At 45.9% G+C, this 15,253-nt stretch overlaps 1 protein-coding gene across 1 annotated transcript in view; it reads left to right on the top strand.

The window, feature by feature from the left end:
- The first annotated feature begins 6,479 nt into the window (after positions 1-6,479).
- The window catches only part of si:dkey-151g10.3 (serine/threonine-protein kinase WNK2), a 34,348-nt gene continuing 25,574 nt past the window's right edge, over positions 6,480-15,253 (top strand). Inside the window, 1 exon segment of the mRNA XM_048240570.1 lies at positions 6,480-7,806. Coding sequence (XP_048096527.1) covers positions 6,970-7,806 — 837 coding nt within the window. The 5' untranslated portion in view covers positions 6,480-6,969.

Below are 15,253 nucleotides of genomic sequence, written 5' to 3'. Positions count from 1 at the left end.
TAATATCAGTGGGGCTACCTCTCATGCCTGGAAATACATTGAACCTCTTTATCAATCCTCAACCAGCCACAGGGAATCTCTTGGAGTTGTGTCATGGGAGGACACCAGATGATGCACCTCAATACAAATTCAATCGCTTGACTCCAATACAGTTTTGATAGAGTAAACATATTAGGAGTTAAATGGGCACTTTGCAGAGGATTTGGTCAAGTTTGTGTGTGTGTGTAAAAACTAGGCTGAGGTCTGCAGCAGTCTGTCCAACTTGTCTGGGGCCAAAGTCTCTCCTCACATGATTAATCTGAAGGGGGTAACGAGGCATCCTGTAACAAGCTTATGAGAGCACCTCTCCCTTGGTCACCCCTCCCACTCCCAGGCTCCTGCCAGAGCCCACTTTCCATGCAGGACTGCACAGACTTCCACATTTCAGTCACCAGAAGGCAGTCACCTTCCAACCATTGTTATTCATGTTTGCTTTCTACCCACTGCACATTAGAGATGGCCAGAGATTGCCATACAGTGATAGATATGTGAATCAGGATATAGTTGGCCTACTCTGAATTCAGTTAAACTTAAAATGAAGAGGTAAATATAGAAGTACTTTAATGGAGACTAAGCAGCCTCTCTGTTTCCTTTTTCTGGACCTTCATACATGTGTCTGTCTGTCTGCTATTCTGCCTGCCTCTCTCTCTCTCTCTCTCACTCTCTCTCTCTCTCTCTCTCTCTCATTCCTATCTGACCAAACCGTAGTTGTTTTTGCTCAGGCAGAAATTTAGCTATAGTCACTGCTTTCATTCACACAAACACTGGCACATATTTTATCAGGGGGAAAATCCCCCCCAACTCCCTTTTTTGTGTGTGCCACCCCTCCTCTCTTTCTCTCTCTTGTTCTCTTTCACACACACACATTTTTCCCACCCATTCCACCGGCCTCCACCCCTCCCCTTCCTGGACTCTCCCCCTCCCAGTGCTCTCTCCTCTTTCTCTCTTTCTCTCGTTCTCTGTCTGAAACCCTGCATGTCCCCTCCTCACCCCCTCCCCTCCCTGGACTCTCCCCCTCCCAGTGCTCTCTCCTCTTTCTCTCTTTCTCTCTTTCTCTCGTTCTCTGTCTGAAACCCTGCATGTCCCCTCCTCACCCCCCTCCCCTCCCTGGACTCTCCCCCTCCCAGTGCTCTCTCCTCTTTCTCTCTTTCTCTCGTTCTCTGTCTGAAACCCTGCATGTCCCCTCCTGTCTTCTCTCTGCTTTTCATGCTTTTTTTTTTTCATTGAGCTACATCATGTCTCCCCCAAAACCCCTCTGTCTGCACCCCTTCTTTTTGGGTTTTAAACACACACACACACACACACACACACACACACACACACACACACAGACGCATACACACACGTCCCCTGGCTACCCCTTTGTCTGCCTCAGTAAATCTACAGAGCCCACTCAGTCCCAGGGGATTAATGTGTGTATGCCAGTGAAGTGAGGGATAAAAAAGTGGGAGAGGCGCAGAGGCTTCTGCGTTGTTCCACGTTTGTTGTGTTTGGGGTTTAATAACTCTGTGGGAGCCAGCTTGACCATGGGTGTGTGAGAGAGGAAGAGGTGTGTGTGTGTGCATATTTGTGCATGTGAGAGATTGTTTCCTTTTTTTCGATTTGTGTGTGTTGTTGGAGTGATCCTCATGTTAACATGGTCAGATTAGGCAATGCTGGGCCACTCAAGTAAAGATATGGTATTCACAATCATGAGGTAACTTGTATTTGGTTGAGTTTGAGCTATTAACCTGTTATGACACTTTTAGAAAAGGAAAAACTGAACTGATATGTTTAGGTGTCAGAGTGAATCAAGTTGTGCATGTCAAAGTTAATTAAGTTATTAAAAAAAAAACGAATCGTGGCTGCAGGCATTCCCACTTATCTCCAGTAACAGGAGGGGAGCCTCACCTTACCTCACCTGAGATGCGTTCATCATAACAAGCAAAGACAGAATTTAAAGTTCACTGCTAACATTTGTGAGCACATGGAAAGGAGGTAGTTCTTGGAAAACAAACATGGAACTAAGGGTTACCGTTTTAATTAAAGAATTTGGAAAGTGTACACAACAGTGGTTATATTTAAAAGTTAGAAGAAAATGTGTTCACCAAATATGAATGTAATTCTGGATTAGCAGTAGCAGCATCGCTAGTTGGCGCTAGTTTTGTCTTTGTGTATGGAAATTACTTGTCTTACATCCTACTGAAAATCTACAAAATATAAACAATAAATATAACATTATAAACAATAAGTAATAACTATAACAATATATTTTCATTTATTTGTGTGTGTGTGTGTGTGCATGCGTGCACGTGTGTGTATTGGGGGTGTGTATGTGTAAGCCATGGGGGATGGGGGTGTGGGGTGTGGTGGGAGAGAGAGAGAGAGAGAGAGAGAGAGAAAGAGAGGGATGGAGCTGGCTGAATGTGTTTGATGTACTGTGATAACTCTGTCCGGTATGTGACTTTCATGGGAACTCCTTGCCCTGGGGACATGGGCAAATAAGCCCCTGTTTAAAGGAGAACTTCCCTCACTTTATCACTTGTTGTTTTTGCCTCTTGTCCCACCACTTCCCCACCTTTACTGCTTCAGGGCAAGTTCTTAATCTGTTTCAATGTCCCCATAGACCTCTTGGAATCGCCATTCTAGGAAAGGGCAATTTAAACCAGTGTTTCAAAAATCGGTCTGCCCCATATGCCTCCGAGGGTTTCTCTTGTCAAATCAAATCCAATCAAACTTTATTTGTCAGTCGCAACTGGGAACGAAGTGAGCTGACAATGGAAATGCCATTCAAAAGCAGTACTTTGCTGGTTACATATAGCAGAGTGTAATGTGACTTATGAACAACTTATGCACTTAAAGAATTCTTTTCATAGGTGTGATATTCTTAGATGTCAGAAGGAATGTAACTGAACTGGTATCTTCTTTCTTTCTTTCTTTCTTTCTTTCTTTCTTTCTTCTTTCTTTCTTTGTCTTTCTGTCTTTCTTTCTCACTTCATTTTCTCTCACTACCTGAGTACCTATTGAACATATTTCAGCGACTCTTCTCCTCATTTTCCTGATGAAAGTGTTAGACATCCTGTCTGTGTCACCTTTACTTAGACAGGGCTTATTTTACTTTATTTAATCACAGCCATGGCTTTGTTTTTAATCAAGGAAAACATCCCTGATTTCATTCCTCTGAACCATACACTGTTACAAGATTCAGAATGGCTTGCATTGATGTCATACTCTATATAGTGAGCTGTATATGTCTTGCTGCATGTATAGGGGTTGGAGTTTGGAATTAATGCCATATGTTACATGTTCAGAGTTATGAATACAAATATCCCAGTGGGACAGTAAACACTATTGATCTATGAAAAGATAACATTCAGTTCCTTTACAATGTGTTCCTGCATTCCATGTGGCACACATGTTTCCCCTGCAGCATGGCTGTCTGATAAGCACTGGCAGTGAAAATGAATACTCTCACTTTGTATTGACTGACAGGCACAGTACATGTTAGAGTGATATGAGTGGGTAGGAGAGCTAGCTGCTATGTAACTTAATACAGTGATATTAGATAACCAGCAAATAAGACAGCCCTACAGACTAAGCCTGCCACATTCCTAGGAAACACAGTTGTCTGTGTGGTTCCCCTGACTGTAGTGTCCTAAATAAAATGTGGTCATTTTCATCTAGTCATCAGGGGACTTCAACTATCAATATGAGATGTTCTCATTCAATTGGAAGAGTGGCTCTTTAAAACCACACAATGTAGGCTAGTTTGTTTACCTTAAAATAGCAGCTTCAAAGTCGTTTTAATTCTGCACTGACTTACAGTATGGTGAATAGCATCTCTGACATTGCTGATGCACTAGGTAACATTGTAGAAATTTGAAAATTGACAAAAACAGTAATTCCAACATTAAGTTGTTTTAAATCCTAACCAAGTGTTACCCTGAAGGTGTGTTTGTCTATATGACACTGAGCATTAGTAGGCTTTTACGTAGCAGTTCAGTATGACAGTCATCCAGATCCAGGAAGGCTCTGTTGGTCAGCATCAGAGTGGACCAGGCAAGGCTATATAGATAGATACAGCGGCCGCAGAGGATGGAGATGTGGTAGACAGATGGACAGTGATGAAAGAGTGTGAGATAAAGATTTCACCAGAGCAGTGTGAGAGAGAATGTAATACAGCATTGGGGCCACTTTCAGTTATTGGTGTGTGTGTGTGTGTGTGTGTGTGTGTGTGTGTGTGTGTGTGTGTGTGTGTGTGTGTGTGTGTGTGTGTGTGTGTGTGTGTGGCCTACTGGGTGAAGGAGAAAGCAGATAGGGATCCCCTGGCAGAGACCGTGCCACTGAGGAGCAATAGGTTTGCATTCCCTCACTGTAAGCCTGGACTTAGGAGCGACCATAATGATACAACGTTACATTGCCAATTGTTCCTATGTGGCCTATAACCAGGAGTACTCCAGACCAGGATTAATATCATTACTCTACACTCAGTGCTGATCCGTGCCATTCACCTCCATTACATTTTGCTGCGTGTCTCTTTCAGCTTGTGAATCATTGATTATGAGAAGGCCTATAATGCTTCATGCATATTTAATAACAGTGATCAGGCATTCCAAAACTCTCATGTGGCGTGGACTAATAGTCCAGTTACAAAACAAGCAAACATTGTCAAGTTTCCCCCTCTCCACCACGGATTAACGCCAAATGCTAAAGACTTCCTTATTAAAGGTTTGAGTTGAATGAGCCATAACACAGATTACGCTACTGATGGCTAATTAGCGGATTTTATGGTTGCTTTCATTCTAAAGTTGAGTGCTCTCATAGGATTTTAGACTTTTATGGGCATTGCAACAGCATGTGCTCACCCTCCGGCCTGAATTTAGATGAACTAATCACCTCAGAGTGTTAATTCACTAGAAGGGGCAAGGTGAGGTGCCAATGTGGGAACTGACTGTGCCAGACCGGGCGTAGATACCACTTTTGATAAAATGTCAGTTGATGTAGTGTGCATGATGGAAGGCCTAGACAAAACAGAATGGCCCTGCTTTGTCATCGCAAGCTTGTTTTCTCAGAACAGATTATGATGAAATACCCTTTTGCTGTTTTTTGTAAAGAATGAGAGAGAGTAGAACCATTAGGATCTAGCATCTATATGCCTTACACGGTTTGACCTACAGGGCCCTATTCTGCACCCTGGCGCTTGGCGTAAAACTCGTTTTCCACCCGGTGCAAAGTTTATTTTCTTATTTTGCCAATTTACTTTTTAAACAATGTGCTCAGGGGTGTGGCAATTAACAATCTAGGGAGTGGCTTAGCGCATTGTCTAAAAATCGCTATTGTACACCACCTAAAACGCATTACGCCACTGACCAAGAGAAACCTGGTCAGAAGTCTATGGCGAGTTGTTTAAAGGTTATTTTAAGAGTGCATTGTCAACAGTCATATTGGCGGGTGCACAACGCACCATCCTTCTATCCTCCATGAATGCGCACCAGCACACTTTCATGCAAAACATTAGAAATTACACGATTAGGCTACAATGGAAAACATAATTAGAATAAACATATTACGAAATACATCTCACAATGCATTTGCCAGTGTTGTAGTCAAGTCACTATGCCTCGAGTCCGAGTCCAGGTTCGAGTCTCCAGTGTTCAAGTCCGAGTCAAGTCCAAGTCATTAAAAAAAATTCTAAGTCAAGTCCGAGTCGAGTCCACTACTCATCTGAGTCAAGTCCGAGTCGAGTCACTATTAAATGCAAAACAAACAACCTTCAAGGCATTCATGTCTCCAGGCATTTGTTGTTAATAGACGTTAAAGTTAACGTCTGTTATTGTAGAACATGGCGTGATGTGTAATGTAGGCCTATGACATGAAGCAGTAACATTCCATTGCACTAATATTAATACTGAGAATAATTTAGATATTAAAATCATATACCAAATAATATTCTAATGACATATTATAGCCTAATGACATTACAAAAAAAAAAAAAGTCCTCGTCTTCAATTTCCTAGTCTGAATGGTCTGAGCGCGAGTCGAGTCCCGAAGTCCAAGTTCGAGTCATTCAGTACTCAAGTCCAAGTCAAGTCACGAGTCTCTAAATTTAGCTCATGACTCGGACTGATATGAGGGTAAGTGTTTTTTTCAGCCTATGTTTTCGATGGTAACCCATTGTCAGTCAATAGTGAAAGTAACTTACTGCGTATCACTGTCTTGTCGTTGACTGACACCATGGTGAAGTTAGTTTCACTTTGCCAATGAGTTCAAATAATAGACGAGTGCAAATGCGTAAAGGCTATGCTAGGTTTTAGTAAAGCAAAAAAAGCTCTCACCTGAATAGTCATTAACTGTCATTGTTTACTCTGCTGTGAATAATGACACATCCCTGTTGCAACCTCATGAATATTCATATTCCATGTCCTCTTCCTATTTCGTTTGTTTTATGTTTGTTCTAGGGTGCATTTGATGATCCCTTCACTACTACGCTGAAGGAAGGACTGCCACTCGTACGTGCTGGAAAGCCCTCTCTCGGTTGAGCTCCCAGGTGTACCCAGGCCAGGTGTGCTGCTGAGGAACAACCTGCATGAAGGAGATGGAGAGAAGGAAAGGAAAGACTGAGAAGTAGACGAAATCACATTGGGAGGGAGGTGGTGGCCTACGCAACTTTTTCATATACTTGCCACCAATGCTGTTGTGAATCTTGAGCAGGAAAGAGAGAGTGAGAACCCAAGACGGAGGCGAAGAGAAAGAGGAGCATAGGCCCTCTCTGTGGACGAGGGGAGTTACAGGCCATTTGCAGCACTGGAAGGCGGCACGGTTAGCAATCCGTGGTGGGTGAGAGGGTGACCACTGAGAGAGAGAGACGGGGACTGACCGAGAGCCCGAGGGGTGGCGGAGGAGGGGGAGGGGGAGGCGACGGCCCAGGAGGACCAGGGAAGCTTATCTCCCATGGCGACTGACCCCGGCGAGCCCACGGCCACCGAGGACTCCTCGGAGAAACCTGATGGAGGGAGGGAGGAGGAGGCGGAGCAGGAGGGCCGCGGGATGGACGCATCGGCGGCGGTCGCGGCAGCGGCCCGGGAGCGAGAGCGCACGCGGAGCACCCCCTGCGACTTTCCCTCCTCCCAGACGCAGGAGAGGAGAGCGGGAGGAAGGGCAGCCGGAGGAGGAGAGGACGCCGGAGGAGACGCCGGGGCAGATGGACCGGAGGCGCCCCGGAATGCCCGCTCGCTTTCCTTCTCCACGCCCTCCTCCCCAACTGCCCTGCACCACCAGCACGCCCACCACCACCACCACCACCACCAGCAGAGCGGCCGGCTGAGGCGCGAGAACAAGCGCTTCTTCCGCAAGAGCGTCGAGATCTGTGAGGAGGAGGACGAGCCGGAGGAGGCCGCGGCGGCAGCCGCATCCGCCTCTGCGCCGGACACCCCGCAAAGTGCCCCCCACCTGCAGCTGCGCACCTCGGACTCCGTGTTCACCGCCACCGATGCCCCCCAGCAGCAGCTTCCCGCCAGCGCCCATGCGGCCCTTGGAGAGGAGGGTGCTCCCGACGGGGCATCCCAGGACCCGGACAAGGCTGGCGGAGCAGCCCCGTCCACCCCCACACAACCAAAGGCCAAGGAGCGCGAGGAGCAAGAGGAGGAGGCCGAGATGAAGGCTGTAGCCACCTCGCCCGGCGGCCGCTTCCTGAAATTCGACATCGAGCTCGGCCGAGGGGCCTTCAAAACGGTCTACAAAGGCCTGGACACGGAGACCTGGGTGGAAGTGGCCTGGTGTGAACTCCAGGTAAGAGCCTGTTCCCATCCTGCATCTATTTCTATCCAGACAGAATGATCAAAGTTTAAAGACTTGAATAGAAGCTCCACTGCGGATTCGCTGATAGACGGTTGAAGGCGAACTTGAATAGCTTCCTTTTCTTGCAAAGTCTCAGGATTGGGGAGGATTGTTTGGGGCTGTATTGTGCTTTTGCTGTGTATGGGCTCCCCTGACCGAGCTAGCATGAATCAGAATCCTGTTACTCAGGGTTTTTCTGTGCTGCAGAAGTGAAATCTTAGCCTCTTGTCTCCTCAGCTATTCAGCAGGAGTTCTAACAGTCAACTGCAGTGAGAGCCAGGGGTGGGGAGGGCGAGTTGGAGAGTGAGAATTGGCTCGGTAGATATACACAGTAACCGTGGGATAGTGGAATTGAACAAACTCGTGATACAATGAGCAAATAGAAGGCCTCCTCTGCACGATGAAATGCCTTGTTGTTCTCACTGTGTGGTATATCATTATTTATTGGCATATTCTGTGGCCTACACCAGGTCACACTATGGAGGAATGCATACAGTACAGCACACAAGGCATTACAGTCACATTGCATAATTTATACTCTTGACAAGTGAGAGAAACACATTCACATTGTTCAAAATGGACTACTGAGAGCGTGATTCTCTGCATTATGATTATAAGTGCTGGACTTCCAAGTTGAATCCTTTGTGACCTTCCCAGCCCGACTATTCAAGTGGGCACGCGACTATAATCCCCATCGAGCACATTTTTTTCCATTAGCAAAACACACACACGCCTTCTTCGAAGATTCTAGCTTGCCTTTAGGGGGTTAACACGAGAGAGGTAAGTAGCTTATCAAGACTGCTCATTAATTAAGACTCAGAGGCATTGCGTGTACATCACGGAGACTCCAAGCGATCACGTCTTAGGCCTTTCATTGACCTGTACAGCACTTGTTCAACGCTCTATTGTTTTTAAAGGAAGACACCACTGTGTGTTGGAAAAGTAGAGTTTTGTCAAGGTTTGTGCCTTCGCCTGCACTTTTGTTCTCCCAGTCAGGATGTGATCTGCCAGCACTGCCAGGGCACATTAGCGCAACAGGGGCACTTGCGCTGGAACACAGCAACAGAGGGTCGTCTAGACGGTCAGATAGAACATGTGATAAGAGCAGAACAAGAGGAAGAATAAACAGAACAGGGGAAAAGGATGTTACCTAAAGGGAAAGAGGAAGAAGGAACTGTTAGCCAGGTCAGAGGGGAGTCACGGGTCAAACACATACAAGTGGTAAATGTCAAACCGAACAGCTACAAAAAAAAAACAGAACAACCATGTCTAAAAGAGACATTTTTACAGCTAAGTAAGGCCTCAGGTGAAACTACACATTTAAACAAGCTTCTGTTCTTTCAACAGAGCACAAAAAAGGGGATTTGCTATCCACCCTTTTTTTTTTTTTTGGTTGCTTAAGGTCTTGCTAAAGGTTGCTTGGTCATGTGTTCCTCTGGGGAGCTAATTCCAAACGAGTGCCCCGGTTAATCCCAGTGAGTGAGTACTGCTTGCCGGTCGGACTTCCTCCCAGCCTCCTGTTGCTTTTAGCGCCCGGCTGCCCTGTAGGGCAACCCTACTTTATATCACTTACAGAGCACACCGCCTCCGTCAGAGCAACACAACCCTGAAAAGACACATGCTATCCGTTTACCACAGGCAGCAGCAGTGCTAACAGTGCTGTTAGCACTGCTGCTGCCTGTGGTAAACTGATAGCACTGAAGGCTGCTACCTAGCACTGTTTCCAGAGTGCAGGTTTAACAGCTGAGCAAACCCATACACCTCAAACAAAGACTTTGACCACTGGAGCTAGGATTACTGACCTATCCCCAAAAAGATAACCGACCCCACACACACACACACACACACACACACACACACACACACATTCTACATGGTAAATATACTATGAACCACTCTGGCTCTGCACCATAAATTACACATGACTTCTACAACACAGGCAATGGCAGGGGAAGTAGTGCTTTGAGTATGAGCTCTAGTATGAGCTCAGTGGCTGCAACCTAAAAACATATTATGCTAGCACTTAAGCCACCGCTGTGCCACACTACAGCTGAACAAAGGGAATGGAGATACACTGTAGCAAGAAAAATCATTGTATAGCTCATAACTTATTATGCTGAATAACCTATACATGCCGGTAGGATATCTTTTTGAGGCTTTTGATACAATTTAAAGACGCTGTTTCCATGGAAACTGTTACCTGTGGTGATGATTTGTCCTCGACTGTCTGTATTTTCACTGTCACTCATTTTATAAAAAATGCTCTGTGACAAATCTAATTATACCCATCAGATATGATGCTCTTCCATGCACCAACATTAGTGGTAGGGTATGCCAGCCGAAAGGTTGTTCTAGACGAGAATAATGTAAAACAAACAAGTGGCTTTGTCACTTTTATAGTGACATAGACATGATACATTAGAACAGTGATTCCACTGAGCGCTATCCTTAGGTCTAATGTTGCCTTCCTTGCTGTAGTGTTGGGCAGACTGGCAGGAGAGCAGCTGATGCAGCCATCTCCCTGTATGAGCCGCATATTGTATGTGGAGATGGCGATCAGACCCCACGTGACGCCTCCTCTTCTCTGCTCCTCTCGTCTCTTTCTCCTTCTTTCTCTCTCTCTCCTTCTTTCTCTCTCTCTCTCTCCCGCTGTCTCGTGCTCTGCTTCGGTTCAGTGGCGAATGCAAATGAAATCAGCCCAGAGCTGCATGCCTGATGTAATCATCACTGCCTGTGTCGGACATGACAGGAGATGTCAGGGGAAGGCTGAGAACCTGATGAGGCCAGTGGATAGGTTGCTATGCTACCAGAAGACCACTGGAATCTTACACCAGCAAACCCTGTTGAGAGTCTTTCAGCTCCCCACCAGGGGTATGTTCCTCTGACATAGACATGTATATATCACTTTTATATCACACTATATATAATTTGTACTGCTGTCTCTCTCTTAAAGCATAACCAGCAGAGTTCAGTTATGGGGAAGTGCATTAACACTGTAGTGACTGGAATGATGAAAGGATGATCACAGAGGGGGAATGTACGATGTGTGTAGAATACTGAGAAAGACTCTTTCTGTTCTCTATAGAGAAAGAGAAGGGAAGAGAGGAAGAGCTATAGAGAGAAAGAAAGAGAGAATGATGAGCCAAACCGAGGATTAGCATGGCATTCTTCCCAGAGAGGAACTCTGGAGCTAATGCTCACTCTCTCACTCTCTCCCTCTCTTTCTCCCTCTTTCTCTCTCTCTCTCTCCCCCTCTCTCTCTGTCCTGTCTCCCTCTCTTGTTCTGTTCTCTGTCACTCACACACACCACACTCAAGCCAGACTGGTCACAAATATGCACACAGATCTGGTGTTAGCGATTTACTTTGGCACTGGTATTTTGCCATAATGGATGTAAATGATGGCTAACTGTTGTACTGCTATATAAGGCTGTTGGGCCTATAGCGTTTGCTCTATGGGCTGTGCTGGTGCATTCTCCTTTACCTCTTGTGTATGTGCAGGCCCAGAGGGACTAAATCATACCCTTTTTAACTCTCATTGGGCTCATTGTAGATGAAACTTGACAAGGACATAACCTCCTGGTGAGAATATAGCGCTATTTGCTTCAGGACTAGCCCGCTGTGCAGCTCACAGACGCGGGCATGCTAACCCAGCCTATGGGGTTGGAGCTGTCCTCTTAGCCACGCTGTAATCATTTCTGAAGAGCTATTGAAGACAGCATGAACTCACAGAACCACAAACCAGTTATCAACAGCCAGCCTTTGTGCATAGTGACACAGCACTGTTAAGTAACAGTCTGCCTGTGATGTTTGCAGCCTTAATGTGGAGTTGCATGGGGGGATTTGTCATTGTTGTTATTAGCATGTATTATTCATGTCAATACTTAAGATAAGGCATTTACCAGCTGGAGTGTTGTTTGTTTATTGTCCATCATATCTTATCGCTTTGTAGACTAAACTAATTGGAGATCATTTGTATTGCAGGTTAAGAATTTGGTTAAAGCTCATTTGGTCAGGCGCTGAGAGCACAATAAAGCAGTACAGCATCCCTTCCCCGCATAACTCTTAGTTACATAACAGGCATCAATACAGGAGCAAATAGCATGCATTAGAGGACACAAACAATTTGGAGTGGTTTGGAGAGGTTTGACTTTTCGAAACAGCACAACTGAAACATTCAGCATTATATCATTGAATTTAACTGTAGATCAGCTTTAGCTAGACCAAAGCAGTATATCCTTCATGCTAACATTTAGGCTTGTAGCATTACCATGTGGCCTCACTGAATAGGATCATCACTCACAGTGGGGAAGAATTTACTGTGAGAATGTACAGAGACGTACAGTATGTGGCTGTTAACATAAACTACAGTCTACGTAGCAACTGAACGCAGACTGAATTTGAGCTGGAATACTTGATGTGTCCATGGTATTGCCAATTCATGGTTGTTCCATGTGTTACCCATGTGTTGTGTGTTGCTACGTGTTTTAAATACCTAAACAAGCAGACAAGAATAGCTGTGTGTGTGGGTGTGTTAGAGGGAGATGGATAGAGAGAAAGAGAGAGATTGTGTGTGTGTGTGTGTGTATATGTGTTTCGTTCGTGTGTGTGTGTGTGTGTGTCCGTGTCCGTGTGTGTGTGTGCCTCTGTCTGTGTGTCAGTGAGTGAGTACACAGGGGGTGATCCAGGGAGTTAATTACAGTGGGTGCCTGTCAGGCTGGAACAAAAAGCCTGCACAGACAGCACAACTCACGCAGAAACTCCACTGGCTCAACGCAGGCAGTCTGTCCTGTCCTGCCTGTGCCGCCACAGGACGCGCCCTGCCACAACAACAGCGTGGCCTGTCTGCCAGCCTCCGCAGTGGACAGAGAAAGCACAGACTGGCTGTCTCTGCAGCGCACAAACACTACTTAACACCTCTCTGGCAGGTGTCTCTGCATTAGTATATCTATAGGAAAATAGAATCATCAGGAGGTCAAATATTTGCTATTGAAAGGCCATTAATGACTTATTATTTGTTTTTAATTTGTGGGCAATCGCTACTAAGACCATTGACGTCTTTGGCCAGATGAAATTATCCTGAAAACTAGAATGAATTGGGATATTTTTTGTCGTCGAGCAGGTTTACTTTGGGTCTTGAGCCACAGGTTTTAAAGTGCAACAGTGATTCGGATATGACTCAGGAAAAGACCTGGTCATCATTCCGCCTCTCTGCGCGATCGCTTAGGCCAGACAAATGGGGCCAGACGGACAGCTTGTGATCTAACGGCCTGCCAGGTATTGATGTGTGCCATGATGCCAGTAGGGGTTAGTTTGGGTGGTTCTCTCCCCTCCCCCGCCCTGCTCAGTCTTGCCCACCGCACCGCCATCATTAAGTAAAAGGTCATCGGTTTTTGGCTGTCCACAGCAGACGGCTGGGTTGGCCGGGCCTTGTCTCTTTCCCAAAGGGACGCGAGGGTGGTGGGGTAACGGAGTGAGTCTGCCATGGCCTTTCTGAGGCGCTGAGGCATGGCCACGTTATGTCACTCCACATTTCTCACCGCGCTCCACAGCAACCACGCTCACTGCAGGGGGAACAGAGAGGACAGGGGGCTAGAACTAAAGCACAAGAGAGAATGGAAGAGAGAGAGAGAGAGATGGAGAGAGGGAGAGAGAGAGATGGAGGGAGGGAGGGAGAGAGAGATAGAGAGAGAGAGAGGGAGGGAGAGAGAGATAGATGGAGGGAGGGAGGGAGGGAGGGGGAAGTGGGGGAGTGAAAGTGAGGGAGAGTGTGAAAAGGAAGAGAAATAGCTGACAGCACTGCCTGTTATTGCAGTGGAAAGATTTCTTAAAAGAGCTGTAATGAGGTGGAAATCAATTGGCGTTGGAGACTGTTAGGGGCCGTATTTAAATAGCAATTAGTCTTTTTCATCTGAGCCAGCTTTTTGCTGCTTTCAGAAGTTGTGAAGATTGGTAATGAAAGGAAAAATTCAGAGACACTGACTGATTTACAGAAAAAATATAATAATAACATAATAATTAAGACAAAAATACAAAGGAATGAGTCTCGTGTACTCTTCCATGATGTTAGCCTTTCCTGATTTTCTGTGGACTTTTCCTTGCCGCTACAGTGGGCAGGGTCCTCTAAAGCTGACATCTAACATAAATATTATTTTAACACGTGACCTAGAAGATGTGGTGAGCCTTTTAAAGGGGCAGCTCAATAATTCAGTTGAACTCTAAGTGTACGCCTCAGCTGTCTAAGAATGCACCTACATTTGTGAGAACAAGAATTTGTTTTATCACAGCCCGTCTGGAGGCCACGCGTCCATATCTGTGTCAATTTTGCTGTTCAAAATGCTCTTGTGGATAATATCTTATGACTGCCAACCCCTAAAGCAAACATGGGAATATTGGATGATCATCACGGGATCCCATTTGGACTACTGCAGCCTGTGATCTACCCAGACAGTCAATGGCTCTGGTGGCAGAGCAGACCAGACCAGACCAGACCAGAGCAGAGCAGACCAGAGCAGGACTAGATCGGCTCCTGAATCAGGGACTACCAGAGCACGTACTTTACATTACTTTACATTACATTACATTACATTACATTACATTACATTACATTTAGCAGACACTTCTTGACCAAAGTGACTTACATATGTCAGCTATATTACAAGGGATCACATTGTCCCCGGAGCAACTTGGGGTTAAGTGCCTTGCTCAAGTGCACAACGGTGGAAGCCCGGAATTGAACCGACAACTTTCAGGCTACTGCACGCTAGCCCAGCTCCTTAACCACAACATTACCACTGCCCGCTCGCTATTTGTCTTGCAAAGCTAAAACAAAAACACAAAAACAGATAGCCAGGCCGCGGGTATTTGAGTTAGGCCCACCAGTGAGCGCTAATCCGAGCGAGATCTGCTCTTTTCAGCAGGGCTCCCATTTTGTTAGTCTGAGCTCACATAGATTACCGTCATCTAATCCCCACAGACGCCTCGCATTCTTCAATAGTAAACTGTTTACTTTCCCTGTCTCGCTGTCCATTTGCACTTTCTCCATCATGTGTCTTCACCCCCCCCCCTTACCTAGATTGCGTGAGGATATGTCAGATGATGGAAATAGAGGAAATGGGGGTAGTTATCTCATAGTCTGTTAGCATGTTCAACACACAATGTGCCTTTCCCTCTCTCGCCCCTCCCCTCCCATCGTTCAGTAAGACCCTGAGGAGTTGTGAGTTGTGATGAGAGATTGGAATACCCACACAATTAACTTAGAAAGCCCAGAGGGAGCTGGGATTCATGAAAATGTTTACAGAGGGAGCAGAGGAGAGTGGAACGACCCATTGTAGGAAATGTGCGTCTAAGTGCCCAAACAACACGCGGCTAATGGTTCAACTGGCTCCCAGTAGACACTT

This window comes from Alosa alosa, chromosome 4, assembly GCF_017589495.1.
Source record: "Alosa alosa isolate M-15738 ecotype Scorff River chromosome 4, AALO_Geno_1.1, whole genome shotgun sequence".
In the NCBI taxonomy this organism is placed as follows: domain Eukaryota; kingdom Metazoa; phylum Chordata; class Actinopteri; order Clupeiformes; family Clupeidae; genus Alosa; species Alosa alosa.
This window is presented reverse-complemented; position numbering and strand designations above follow the sequence as displayed.